At 40.8% G+C, this 12,964-nt stretch overlaps 1 protein-coding gene across 1 annotated transcript in view; it reads right to left on the bottom strand.

Moving 5' to 3' along the window:
* Positions 1–1,887: 1,887 nt before the first annotated feature.
* The window catches only part of LOC115082507 (rab3 GTPase-activating protein non-catalytic subunit-like), a 29,898-nt gene continuing 18,821 nt past the window's right edge, over positions 1,888–12,964 (bottom strand). Inside the window, exons 7-8 of the mRNA XM_029586734.1 lie at positions 11,238–11,396; positions 1,888–3,739 (exon numbers count right to left, since the gene is read on the bottom strand). Of these exons, the coding sequence (XP_029442594.1) occupies positions 3,590–3,739; positions 11,238–11,396 (309 nt within the window). The 3' untranslated portion in view covers positions 1,888–3,589. The remainder of the gene's footprint in view (positions 3,740–11,237; positions 11,397–12,964) is intronic.

The following is a 12,964-nucleotide window of genomic DNA, read 5'->3' as shown; positions in this document are numbered from 1 at the left end:
ATTCTCTGGAGAGGAAGGGGACATGGCAGGAGCCAGCAGGACTCCCTGTATGTGAAGAGAGAAGGTGAAAAGTAACTCTCATGTCTGGGAGGGGCCATACAGGGACTGAGGGTTTGTTGTATGAAAAGAGATAAAAAAACAAAACCCCAACCATCTGCTTATGTGAAGTGCATATTCACTGGGTCCTCCACCTCCCTTTTCTGAAAACCACAGGATAGGAGGAGCGTTAAGCTCCATTTTGGGCAGCTTAGAGATGAGAGAAGGGTGGGTGGGGGTAAAATCATAGTGTCTCGGTCACACGGTGGAACAGTGACAGGATTTGAAAGAAGTCTGCAAATGCCTGAATGTCAAAAGCATTTATGTGACACCGTAAACATGGAAATGACATAATGCACGTGTCTCTCATAAGGTGGAGGAATTAAAACTGCCTGGAAGTGATAAGGCTCAGGACCTAGAACAGAGAAAGGGGAGAGGAGATTAATGAAAGAAGTGGACCTTGAGACAGGCAGGGAAAGAGAGAAGCATTCAGAGTCTTCTATGTCAGTACGTGAGGGAAGCTCACATCGCTAGTGTTTACTGCCAATAGTCTTCATATCTGAAACCCACCTACACATAGGAAGGAATGCAAAGTGGTTTTAATGAAATACCTCTTTGAAACAGATTCCTTCTGTCTACTGAGCTTGGCGCAAGCTTAGTAAATGTCTCTTGGATAACTTTACAAACAAAAACAGAAGGTAGAAGCTGAACGATACTTTTCATGAGCTGCAGTGATATGTTCACTACCCACAAAGCAAGAAGTTGTGGAATGAAAGTGGCAAAGATAATTTGCCATTTTTGCTAATATCTGTGGCCAGCCTTGGCAGCTCTCAGACTCTGGTGGTTTCCAGCTTACATCCCTATTCCAGGCAAGTGGTGAAGTCATACAGAACTGTACAAAAGGCAGCTTTAATTACTAGAAAACATCTTAGTTGCCTACTTAACATGGTGAGTGGTTCCAGCTCCACGTCTTGCAATGGCTTCAGACAAGTTATCTCAGGAGTGACAGCCAAATAAAAGTGCAGTTCAGGGGCAGTAGCACAGATCCATGGTACTACCCAGATACTGGGAAGATCAGTACACACCATTGTCACACAGAGTCAGCAATGAAATGGTTATAAGCAGAGCTCTCAGCTGATGCAGTGTGTAGGCCTAGTTCAGATCTACCCCTATGGTGCCTATACCCAATATCAAGAACTCACTGTGGCCAAACATTTCATATGAATTATTAGTTCTTATAATTATTCATATTAAATGAATTGTGTTAGTTATCAGAGGACAAGGTAAATTGTACTTTTAGAATTTCAGATTTCCTTGAATGTTTTTTCTGTGCAACTAATTATTAGATTACATTCCTTACAAGCTCAAAATGCATTTAACTATTATCCAGTCTGATGTTGGGCTAACCTGATGGCTCACTGCCCTGTGGGAGATCTGCATTCATTTCTGCAGCTCAGACTGACTGAGGTTGGGCCTACTCAGGAGGCAGTGTTTACAAGCCCTCAGTGAAGAGGGCCTCCCATTCAATGCATAACAGCAACACCTACTGGCCAGCCTCTGGGTGCCATGCATAGCAGGTTTCCACTGCGATAGCTGGGTTCAACAGGAAAGTGTTGATCATGGAGAGAAGCCTTGGGAAGTAGTGCACAAAAGCTCACGACACTGCAACATCAGTAGAGGCCTGTTCCAACTGAGCTGGATACTCAAAAGCAACAGCAGAAAACTACTGGCCCAAAAAAACCACGACAGGAGCTTCAACACTGATGGCTGTGTGATAGGCTAGCAGTAGAAGGCCAAAGAAAAGTGTTTTAAATCAATTGTGTACAGCAGATACTACATAGAAAATGTACATCTGGTTATTGACATATTTTATTTACCTTTAATCCATGAAACTGCTGTCAACAAAGTAAACTCATTTTGATTTATCGTCCTACAATTTATGAATTTAAAAATCACATATTTCAGTAAAAACATAATTGTCACATTGGATATTATACTGCTATCTTTCTTGGGCATAAAGATAAAACAAGAGATGAAAGAGATTTCTGAGGTCTCGCCAACTCCTATTAATGTGCACACTTTATTTAAATGGTTACTTGGTGCTGGAAAAGGGAAGTAACTCCAGCTTCTTTCTTGAAAAGCAATATATAACACTACCCTGCTACAATAGCTCTTACAGACCGCCATGTAAAAGCAGCATCACCAGATCTGGACTAACATTTCTGCTTTAATAGTTTAAAAATTGGGACTTCAGCTGCTCAGAAGGCTGTACTATGGTGATGGCTGGTTACATCATAAACATAATATAACCTTTAAAATATCTGTTGCATATGTTGCTCACCTAATAACAAGAGACCTGATCAGCTCTCTCCAAGAATACAGTACTAAGAGTCAAAGAGATATATGCGCACTGGTGTACTTTTACTGTTTAAATACATTTGATATGAGGATGGGGCCGTGTGTGTGGAATTCAATTGTTTATCCTTCCCCATTCATTTTGACATTTAAACCTGTGCACAGACATTCAACATTTTTCTTTTCACAAAACAACTGGTAAGATCAAGGCATTCTGAGGTTTTGTATGACGCTTTCAGAGAGCAAAGAGGGGCCCAAGACCCCTAACATAAACTGTCCCTGTTCCCCCCGGAGATATGCGCCAGTGGTGCTTTTGCATCTGGGAGGTCACGGGCTTCACATGCAGAGTGTGGGGGAGGGGGATGCAGAGTCAAGTCTTCCCCCATCCTCTCCATCCATACAGCTGCTGTGCTTGCATCAGGGCTACCAGATAGCTCCATGTCAGTCCTTGCTTTCCACCCATTCTATGCATTGATGTCTAGTTCCAATTTCTTAAAAAAACAGGACCTACATGTCCATGAATGCATGGAGTGTAAAACCAGGACTGGCTCAGCCCCTCTGTACAGACTAAGAGCTATACAGAAACCCTACTGCTTGATAACGCCAGGTCATAAGGAGCAAGTGGAGCCACATCTGGTATTGGCTTGCTTCAGGTTTCTTAAGAAATGCGTGACTAAATCCATACTTTAAATCCAGTAACCCAAACGGCAATCTGAATGCATGAGCACAAGCCAGCAGCCCACATTCAGAGTTCTGAGATTCTCAGTCCAGTCACCTGGTGCTGCCATCAAACATGAGAGGTTAAAGAATTCCTATACCACTTCCATCATTCTGCCATTGTGAGACTGCTGAATGGCAGATGCAGCACGTTAGCAAAGAGCCAAGAGGAGCATGTCAATATCATTCATACACGGAGGAAACTGAATAAAATGGCTATTAAAAGTAGGCTGTGTTATAAATGCTCAAATTGGAAATAAATAATGCAGCATTTGAATCTACTTTCTCTTTGCAGCTGAGGCTTTCATGTTCATTAATGTGCTGTGGAAAATGGATAGGATGGTCTTCATTTTTAAAAGCAAGTTTAACACTCGGCGTTTTCAGAGTCACGTGGAGATCGTCTTCCTTCTCTTCTGTCTGGCCTCGCACAGTGGTCATGCACTACTCGTGTTTCAGCCGGCCTGGACTGCTGGCACTATTGTCATGAAGACGACATTGCTTCCACGGCTTCTATCAGGTGCAAGGCCAAGCCATACTGGCCATGGTTTTCTGGTAGGAATTCTATCACTTTATCCAATAATTTCCCTGTTGTCCCAATTGGCACTTCTGTGGTTTTAAGGTCTTGTGGATCCTGCAAATTAAAGTAATCAATACTTTCATTAAAATGTTTCACAACAAAATTCCTAATTCTAATCTGTCATAACATAGACAGTGCATGCAAAGGTTTAGGCAACCCTGGTCAAATTGTATGTTTCGATGAATGTCTAAGTGAACAGAAGCTGACACACCCTTTACACAGTACAAAGTTAATTAAACACAAGTCCATAATTATCTACCCGTATATTGTGAAAATAATTGTTATAATGTGGAGAGAGAACTTCATACATGACTACCACTAAGCAGACAAACAAGTGCAGTGCCCCACTACAATCTGACCTCTGACCCAAAGTCTGTTTTATGAAAATGTTTTTAAATGTGCTAATAAAGAGACGTATCTTGAAACGTCTCATATGCAATTCAGTGATTTGATAATCCAACACCAGACGCAGTCCACATTTCAAAGAGTTACTCCACCATTTCAGGTCTTCATTGCTGCTGCCCAACACAGAGGAAATTTGCCATCATTTTATCCCTGGCACGACAAGTTCATCGATCTGTGCCTGTTTAATGGTGGTAACCAACCACTAGCTGGAGCGTCACTACACTGGTTATGCCACAGGTAAAATGATGGTGCATTTCCTCTGTGCCGGGCAGCAGCAATGAACAACTGGAATGGCCCTGAAGCAGAACTCTCTGAAACATTCGGATTATTAAATTACTGAACTGCATGTGGCACAGTTCAAGATAAATCTTTTTGTTTGCACATTTAAAGCATTTTTCATAAAGGACTTTAGGACAGAGGTCAAGGATTATAATAGGGCACAGCTATTGTTTGAAAAATTAGTGGTAGTCATGTATGAAGGCTTCTCTCCGCATTATAATAATTATTTTCACTATATTCAGGTGATTTATATACGTGATAATGATTACTCACAAAGTAGTCTTATGCTTTGTTAGTTTTTAAGTACTGACAAAGTTAAGCATGACATCTGTCTGAAAAAATACGAATTGCTGATTTTAACAGATTGAAAATAATACAACAGTGAATACGGTATGTGCAGAATTTTGGACAACCTTTCAGCTGATTCATTATTACTTTCTTTCCAATGCTTTTAACTAGCACCAAAAAAGGGAATTGACTTGACAGGCCTTCAACTATTCAGGAAAAAATAACTCCCTGCTGGAACAAATAACTTTTCTCAATCTTATCACAAAAGTCAACATCTAAGCTATTTAAAACAAAACTCTGATATGCCTGAAACTTTCTGGAACAAAATGCTTTGGACTGAAGAAACGAAATGAAAATGGAACTGTTTGGCTACAACCACACAAGGTAAGGTAACTTCCATTCCTTGTGTTTCTGCCATCGTCTTCCCCTGCTTTGTAAGAGTGAATGACAGTATCTTCATTTTCAAATGTTCACTTACTTAAAGAGGCCAATGGTTGTTGAAAACAGAATAATATTAATAATAAAAGAAATTGTCTTCACCTAACTGAAAGCTTAATGAACCAATCAACTTTCTAGGCCTTAACAACAACTTTGTTTTTTAGAAAGTAGTAATGAATCAACTAGAAGGGTGTCAAAACCTTTGCACATACCATTTCCACAATTTCATTATTTTTAATCTATTAATATCAGCAAATAGTAATTTTGCACTTAAAACTACAGAAAAAAAGTTGTGTTTAACTTTGTACCATGCAGAGGTTGTGTCAGCCCTCTATTCACTTGGAGATTCACTGAAACACACAATTTGACCATGGGTGCCTAAACATTTGCATACAACTGTATATACTTTTTAAATTAACTTTCTCCTGCCTAGTTTGAGATTCTAAACTTGTACTCACTCACAACTTCTCTAATTTAAAAAAGTGCAATAAGCTGTCAATGACCATCAAAAAAATGTACACATGCGTCATTAGAACATAAGAACATGCCATACTGGGTCAGACCAAGGGTCCCATCAAGCCCAGCATCCTGTTTCCAACAGAGGCCAAACCAGGCCACAAGAACCTGGCAAGTACCCAAAGAACTTGGCAAGTACCCAAAAAGAGAAGAAACGGAAAGAGTTGGAGCTTAAATTACACAATCTGGAGACAACCCATAAACAACGCCCTGGGGTCAATCCCTTTGAAAAGTTTAGATGCAGTGAGGGCAGAAGCAATAGCGTACCATTTGGATTTAGTGAAACAAGAATACTGTTAGTAAGGAGATAAACCGAGTAAGCTATTAGCTCACAAGCTTAAAGGTCAACGTACAAAACTGAATATACAACTATATATATACACAACTGAATATATATATATATATATATATATATATATATATATATATACATATACATATACAATTGAAGGAATTTGGGAAGGTGTCCGGCTTTCGATTAAACTCAGACAAATCAGAGATTTTGCCAACTGGCTTGACACCAGCCCAATGCAGCAAGTGAAAGCAGGCTTATTCCTTCAAATGGACAAAGGGACCAGTTCGCTATCTAGGGATAAATATAATTTTAGATCAAAAGGATTTACTTAAAGTTAATTATGAGCCTCTATTCCGGGCACTTAAAGCAGATCTCAGCAAATGGGACAGATTTCAGTTTTCTTGGATGGGCAGAATAGCGGTGATTAAGATGAATTATCTATCCAGGCTAAGCTATTTGTTCCAGGCGTTGCCATGTGTTCTAACAGATGCAGATTTAAAAACACTGCAGCAACAGGGTTTTTTCTTTATATGGAAAAGGCGCCCTCCCAGGGTTGCAAGAAAGGTTCTCTACAGAACAAAAGCGAAAGGTGGCTTGGGTGTTCCTAATATCCTGCTTCTCAATTACAGAGAGTGGTGGAATGTCGGCAACAAAAGCAATGGATGAGCATTGTGCAAACTATACTAGGATATACTCCAATAATTAGGAAAACTCAATACAAAAGAAGCTAAACAAGAACTAACGAAAGGGGCCTCTCTATTTGAGGGATTTTGATGATGACCCAAAAGCCACCCAAATTGATCTCTAAAATCTATAAAGCGTTAACAGATGAGGAACCATATTCTGACCCTCACATTAAAGGATGGGAAGGAGATTTGAAGGCTCAATGGGACAAATCAAAATAGGATGACTGTTTTCAAAGGATAGGGAAAAATGTTGGGGCCACTTTCATGATTGAAAATAGATACAAATTATTGTACAGATGGTACTTATATCCTGCCAAGCTAGCCAGATGGTACCCAGCAATATCTGATAAATGCTAGCGTCATTGTCAATCATAGGTACTTTTTTTCATGTACGGTGGACGTGTGAGATAACACAGAAGTTCTGGCTTGGGGTAAAAATAAATCCTTAGAGAAATTTTAGGGTGCGAGATACCTGCCCAACAGGAGGTGTGGCTACTGGGGGTAATTCCAGCAAAAACAACTTAACACCCCCAAAGCCATCTTATTAATTTTGCTGCTATGGCCACACGCCAAGTGGTGGCGGCAAGGTGGTCTCGGGGAGAAGAGCCTCCAAGATCTCTGGTAGTTAAAAAAATTAATGGGTATATGAGGCATGGAAAAAAATCTCAGCATTAAGACAAGACCGATTAGCTAAATACGAGTTAACTTGGACACCTTTTGAAAAATGGTCGAAAGTACAGCAACTGCAGTATCCTTCACTAACTAAATGAGTCAAACTCTACAGGGATTTGTAGCTCGAATGAGGATGATTTACCCAGGGGATAGGCTTAAAGAGTCCCTGACCTGAAACAAAAAAAAGAGAGGTTGGAGTATTATGATACTGTATGTATATGTTGGATGTTGTTGATGTTTTGGAATTGTTCTGTATCACAACTCTCAATAAACAGTTAAAAACAAAAAAAGAAAACGCAAATATATGGCTTGGGGACTTAATTTGTACAAAACCAAGTGTTAGCATTAATGACTGAAATTCAGAAATGACACTGGGACTATCCTGGTCTAAATGGACATTAAAACCTCCTAAAAATAGGAGATTCTGAAGCTCCAAAGAGACACTAACAATTTGCTGTCTTAAAGATGCCAGTGAATCCCAATTAGCCCAGGGTACTCTACAAATTAAAAGAATAGAGAAGGTAATTCAAGCCTGCACTCTGACCAAAAGGCAGTCAGTGCCCTTTGCCTGAGATAAGACATCAGTGACCGTAAAACATTCTTGTGTTAAAACTGCAACTTGTCCACCTTTTCCCTTAAATCTATGTGGAGAACAAAGCAAATAGTTTAATGAACATGCCTGAAATAAAACTAGGCCAACTGCCTGTGCAAATATTTTCAAGACAAAATAACTGGCAGTTAAAGACATTCAGACTTTTTTCTTTTTAAATTTTAAAATGTTCCTGCATATTTCCATTTAAAGTTTCTGAATGCTCCTCATTATTTATTTGTAGAGTTTTATATACCGTTATTCGGTAGAACCATCATAACGGTTTACAAAATATGCAATTATCATACAAAATATGCAATTATCATACAAAATATGCAATTATCATAGTAGTTGGGCACAGTGAAACTTTGTGCACAATAAACATTTTTCTTAGTAGATGTATAACAGAAAAGTGAGGAGAACATTTTCATAAAATTTAACGTATCAAGTCAGAGAGCAGGAAGGGGTAGAAAGGGAGGGTACGGGGGTACATCAGGAGAGCAGGAAGAAAGAGGATTATGTATTCGCGTTTGGTTGAGAGCTGGGATGATCAGGCGTCAGAGTGAGAATAGAATTTGCGGAATAAAAATGTTTTTAGGTCTTTTTTAAAATGTTTTCAGGTTGTGCTGGGTTCTCAGGGCTTTAGGTAGGGTGTTCCAAATTTTGGGGGAAGCGATGGAAAATGCTCTCTCTCGTGTAGTTGAAAGATGAGCGTCTCTGATGGTGGGGATGTTTAAGTATCCTGCGTTGTTAGAGCGTAGGTTTCTTTGTGGATTTTGTGGGGTTATGTTTAAATCTTTTAGTCCATGGAGATCATAGTTTAGGATTTTGTGAATGATGGACATTGATTTGTAGTAATACGCGAAGAAATAGGTAGCCAGTGAAGAGAGGTCAAAATGGGTGTTATGTGCTCATTTCTTTTTTTTCCTGTAAGGATTCTGGCAGCTGAGTTCTGCAGTATTTGAAGTGGTTTAAGGGATGATGAAGGTATTATTATTATTATGAATCTGAATGCAGAAAGGGGTGCTCTGTGTTGATTCTCAACAGAAGTCCACACAGACTGATACATGGCAGATCCAGAAAGACGAGAAGAGCAAAGAAACAGGCAAGCTGAGAAGCTGAAGACTCTAGATAGTTACTGCTTTAGTTCTGAAATGTACAAGCTGAGGACCGGATGTACTAAGCATCTTTCTTATAGATTCGAAAGTGACTCTAAAAGAGAAATGATGCCCCCGATGAACAAATGCCAAAGGAGTGTATTTATTGGGGATAAACTCGCAGTCTGTGAGTGAGAGCAGAAGGTGCAGGAATCCCAATGAGAGAGCTTGTATGAAGCCAAGCTCTCGAGCAGCTGAAACACATAAAAGGCTTTACCGAAAGCAGAGGCCCTGATGTGTTTCAACATAAGAGCATGTTTTAGATTGCAACTTATAGTGCAAAGGAAACCCCAATAGTGGTGCATGCACACTTTATATAGTCAGCTGCTGGCAAAGTGAAAGTATGTAGTCATGCTGAATTTCTTTCTTCAGCCTAACTTGCAATCTAAGGGGATCATTTATCAAAGTGCTATATGGCGTTTTCGCCCACGTTAAGGCGTTTTTCGCATGCAAAAACACCTTAACGCGTACGAAAATGCCATTAACGCTTGCGAAAGCATTATAATGCATGGTGCAATGCAAATGAGAAAAAGGGGAGGATATTGGGGCGGGATTTGTGGCCAAGTGGGCTGGGCTCACAGTTGTGTGAAGCCATATCGCACGGCTTTAACGCGAATTTTAACTACACCTTTTTCATTTACGTAAATGCCTTGTGATAGGGCTAATGCGTTGCGATGTTTTAAGCTCCTGGCGAGCTAGCCTAGCTATCTGGGCCCTCCTACAACCACTGGGGGGGGAGAGAGAGAGAGAGAGAGAGAGACTAGCTATAATGTTCTCATCCTAGGTAGGCATTTATATCTCTATGGGAGGCCCGCTTAGTAACTCAAGGTGAGGTTTAGGTATCAGTGTGGGGGCTAGGGGCCACTTTGACATTCAAAATGAGACGTACAAACAGCACAGTGTTCTAATGTGAAGATTTGATGACCCTCAGAGTGAGGAAACTCACCCAAAGATGAGATTTGTGCAATGTTCTCTTAGCCTAGCTTGATGGACTCTACCTGGGTAACATCAAGCTAGGCTGAGAGAACATTGCACAAATCTCATCTTTGGGTGAGTTTCCTCACTCCGAAGGTCATCAAATCTTCACAAGAGAGCCCCGTTCTGTTCGCATGTCTCACTTTGAATGTCAAAGTGGCCCCTAACCCCTACACTAATATCTAAATCTCACCTCGAGTGACTAGGCGGGCCTCCCATAGAGATATAAATACCTATCTAGGGAGGGGACATTATGGCTAGGCATGCTCTCTTTCTCTCTCTCCCCCCCCTCCTAGTGGTTGTAGGGGGGCCTAGATAGCTAGGCTGGCTCTCCAGGAGCTTAAAACTACTAAACATGGTCCCCCCAGTGGTTGTATGTAGGAAACACAATTCTGGCACTTATCTCAAAGTGTGAAAAAGTTATCGCAATTTGCGCTTTGCATAGGTATTAGCACAAATTGCAATAAACTGCCTATTACCATAAAACATACCCCTTTTCCTATCACATGCGATATGTAGTGCATTTTGATAAATCCAGGCCTGAGATTGAACGCTATCAGAGACCTCTTTGGGCTGAAACATATAAGCAGGGCTGCTGTTTTCCATGTTATATTATTATTTATTTGTATGCTGCTTTTTCAGGCATTTCCAAAGCGGAGTACATTCAGGTACTGCAGACATTTCTCTGTCTCCAGTGGGCTTACAATCTAAGTCAAGACATGGTGTGTCATTCGTCTCTCATCTTGTTTTCATTCACAGTATCTCTTAAGGATCGGCAGCGCTTCCGCTGCCATTTATCAGAACATGAGTTTATTCCCTGGTGTGCTCCTTGTCATACTGTTCCCATTTTATTCATAGGTTCATTGTTTTGGTGGCATCTAGTCCAGATTAAAGCAGTTTAAATACTTATGTATTTAACTGAACAAAGAGCAGGTATATTTTGGTATTTCATGGGTCAGGCTTACAAAAGCTATTCCATGTTTTATATCCCTTTATGCAGCAGCTTCAAAGGCAGCTAAAAATCTTTTTGTAACATTGTCCATCGGTAGATGGGGAGAAAACCTTTACTAAATACAGTCGAGAGAAACTGACCTAAACCTGAAACGGGTCAAATGTTGGTTTTCCCATTTGGTTTCTTTTTAAAACACAATCTGTAAATATTTAAATGTCCTCTTTCCATGCCACTAAGGAAAAACAGATTTACAATAGTGGCTAATCTGTGTTTCCGTTTTGAAATGAAAGGATCACTTACCATGGCTTTCAGCCATGTGCAGAGGGTTGGGGGAAGCCTGGCAAGCAGCTCCATTCCCTCCTTTGTCTGTGTGTGTAGTAACGCATAGGCCAGGCGCTGTCCTGTCAGCACCAACAACTGGGACGCCAGCACTTCCAGGTCGTGCACCTGAAGAACAGCCTAAAAACAAAACACACGCTGCTAAGGTAAGAATTTACACTCGGCTTCCTGCTCTCTTTCAGAGACCCTTCCAGAATGCACAGGAAGAGCCTCTGCTGTGCTTCACAGCTGCCATGTAATCCACCAACTCCGCTCGTTTCTGGGTTCACAACACAAAGATGGTGTTTACGAACACACACAGCCGAGAAACACTCTTCAGAAACAATCCCCATCACCAAACACTAGTACAAACAAGAAGCTGCAGCTACAGGCAAGCCATTCCTTGCCCTACACTCACGCTGTGAATATTCACACTTTTGCTTAACTTTCTAGACAAATCCACCGTATCTAGCCCTCAGGCTTCCTTCCAACACCTTCGGTACACAGGCTTTACGACAGACGTATGTGGAAGTATAAGGAAAGAGAGAGGGGTGGGACACAGCTGTAGCCTGGTAATTTGCTCCTGGTCCTTTGAGCTTCCAGCTCAATGGTAACCGGCCTCATGAGCCTTCAGTGACAACTTCCTGCAGCTTCTACCTTACTTTAATTCCCACTCTTCACCTAGCCTGGCCACTGCAATGACAGTTTCCAGTATCCCTAGCCCTGGTTGACTGTTTCTTTTTGCCTTCCCCATATTGACACCTACACACTGCCCCACACAAGATTACTGAAGAATGTCAATAAAATGACCTTTATGTTGTCCTTCAATTTAACAGCCATGTTACTTAGAACAAGGTTCTGCTCTGAAGGCCTGTGCTGGCTCAACACTAGTAAGAATAGTTAAGTGCATAATGCAAAGATCCACCCTGAACTAATTCATGGCTACAGTAGAGGCTATTATAATTCAAGCTTCATTTGAAAAATGAAAAGAGGGTACACAGTGGACTCTATTAATCTATCTTGTGGCTGATGTGTGCTTTCAAAGTCTGCTGAGAAAAAGAAGTTCCTCAATACCTGTTTCATCTAGGATATTTTGCTGGCAGAAAAGGATGGCTCCAAGTGAATGAGTCAATAAACTCAGTGTCAGAGAGAACCAATAGAGTGACATGAATTACAAACCTTAAGAACACAAGAACATGCCATACTGGGTCAGACCAAGGGTCCATCAAGCCCAGCATCCTGTTTCCAACAGTGGCCAATCCAGGCCATAAGAACCGGGCAAGTTCCCAAAAACTAAGTCTATCCCATGTTACTGTTGCTAGTAATAGCAGTGACTATTTTCTAAGTCAACTTAATTAATAGCAGGTAATGGACTTCTCCAAGAACTTATCCAATCCTTTTTTAAACACAGCTACACTAACTGCACTAACCACATCCCCGTCAACAAATTCCAGAGTTTAATTGTGCATGGAGTGAAAAAGAACTTTCTCCGATTAGTTTTAAATGTGCCCCATGCTAACTTCATGGAGTGTCCCCTAGTCTTTCTATTATCTGAAAGACTAAATAACCAATTCACATTTACCCATTCTAGACCTCTCATGATTTGAAACACCTCCTATCATATCCCCCTCAGCCATCTCTTCTCCAAGCTGAAAAGTCCTAACCTCTTTAGTCTTTCCTCACAGGGGAGCTGTTCCATCCCCCTTTAT

This window comes from Rhinatrema bivittatum, unplaced genomic scaffold, assembly GCF_901001135.1.
Source record: "Rhinatrema bivittatum unplaced genomic scaffold, aRhiBiv1.1, whole genome shotgun sequence".
NCBI lineage: Eukaryota > Metazoa > Chordata > Amphibia > Gymnophiona > Rhinatrematidae > Rhinatrema > Rhinatrema bivittatum.
Note: the sequence above shows the minus strand (reverse complement) of the source record. Positions and strands in the feature narration are given on the sequence as shown.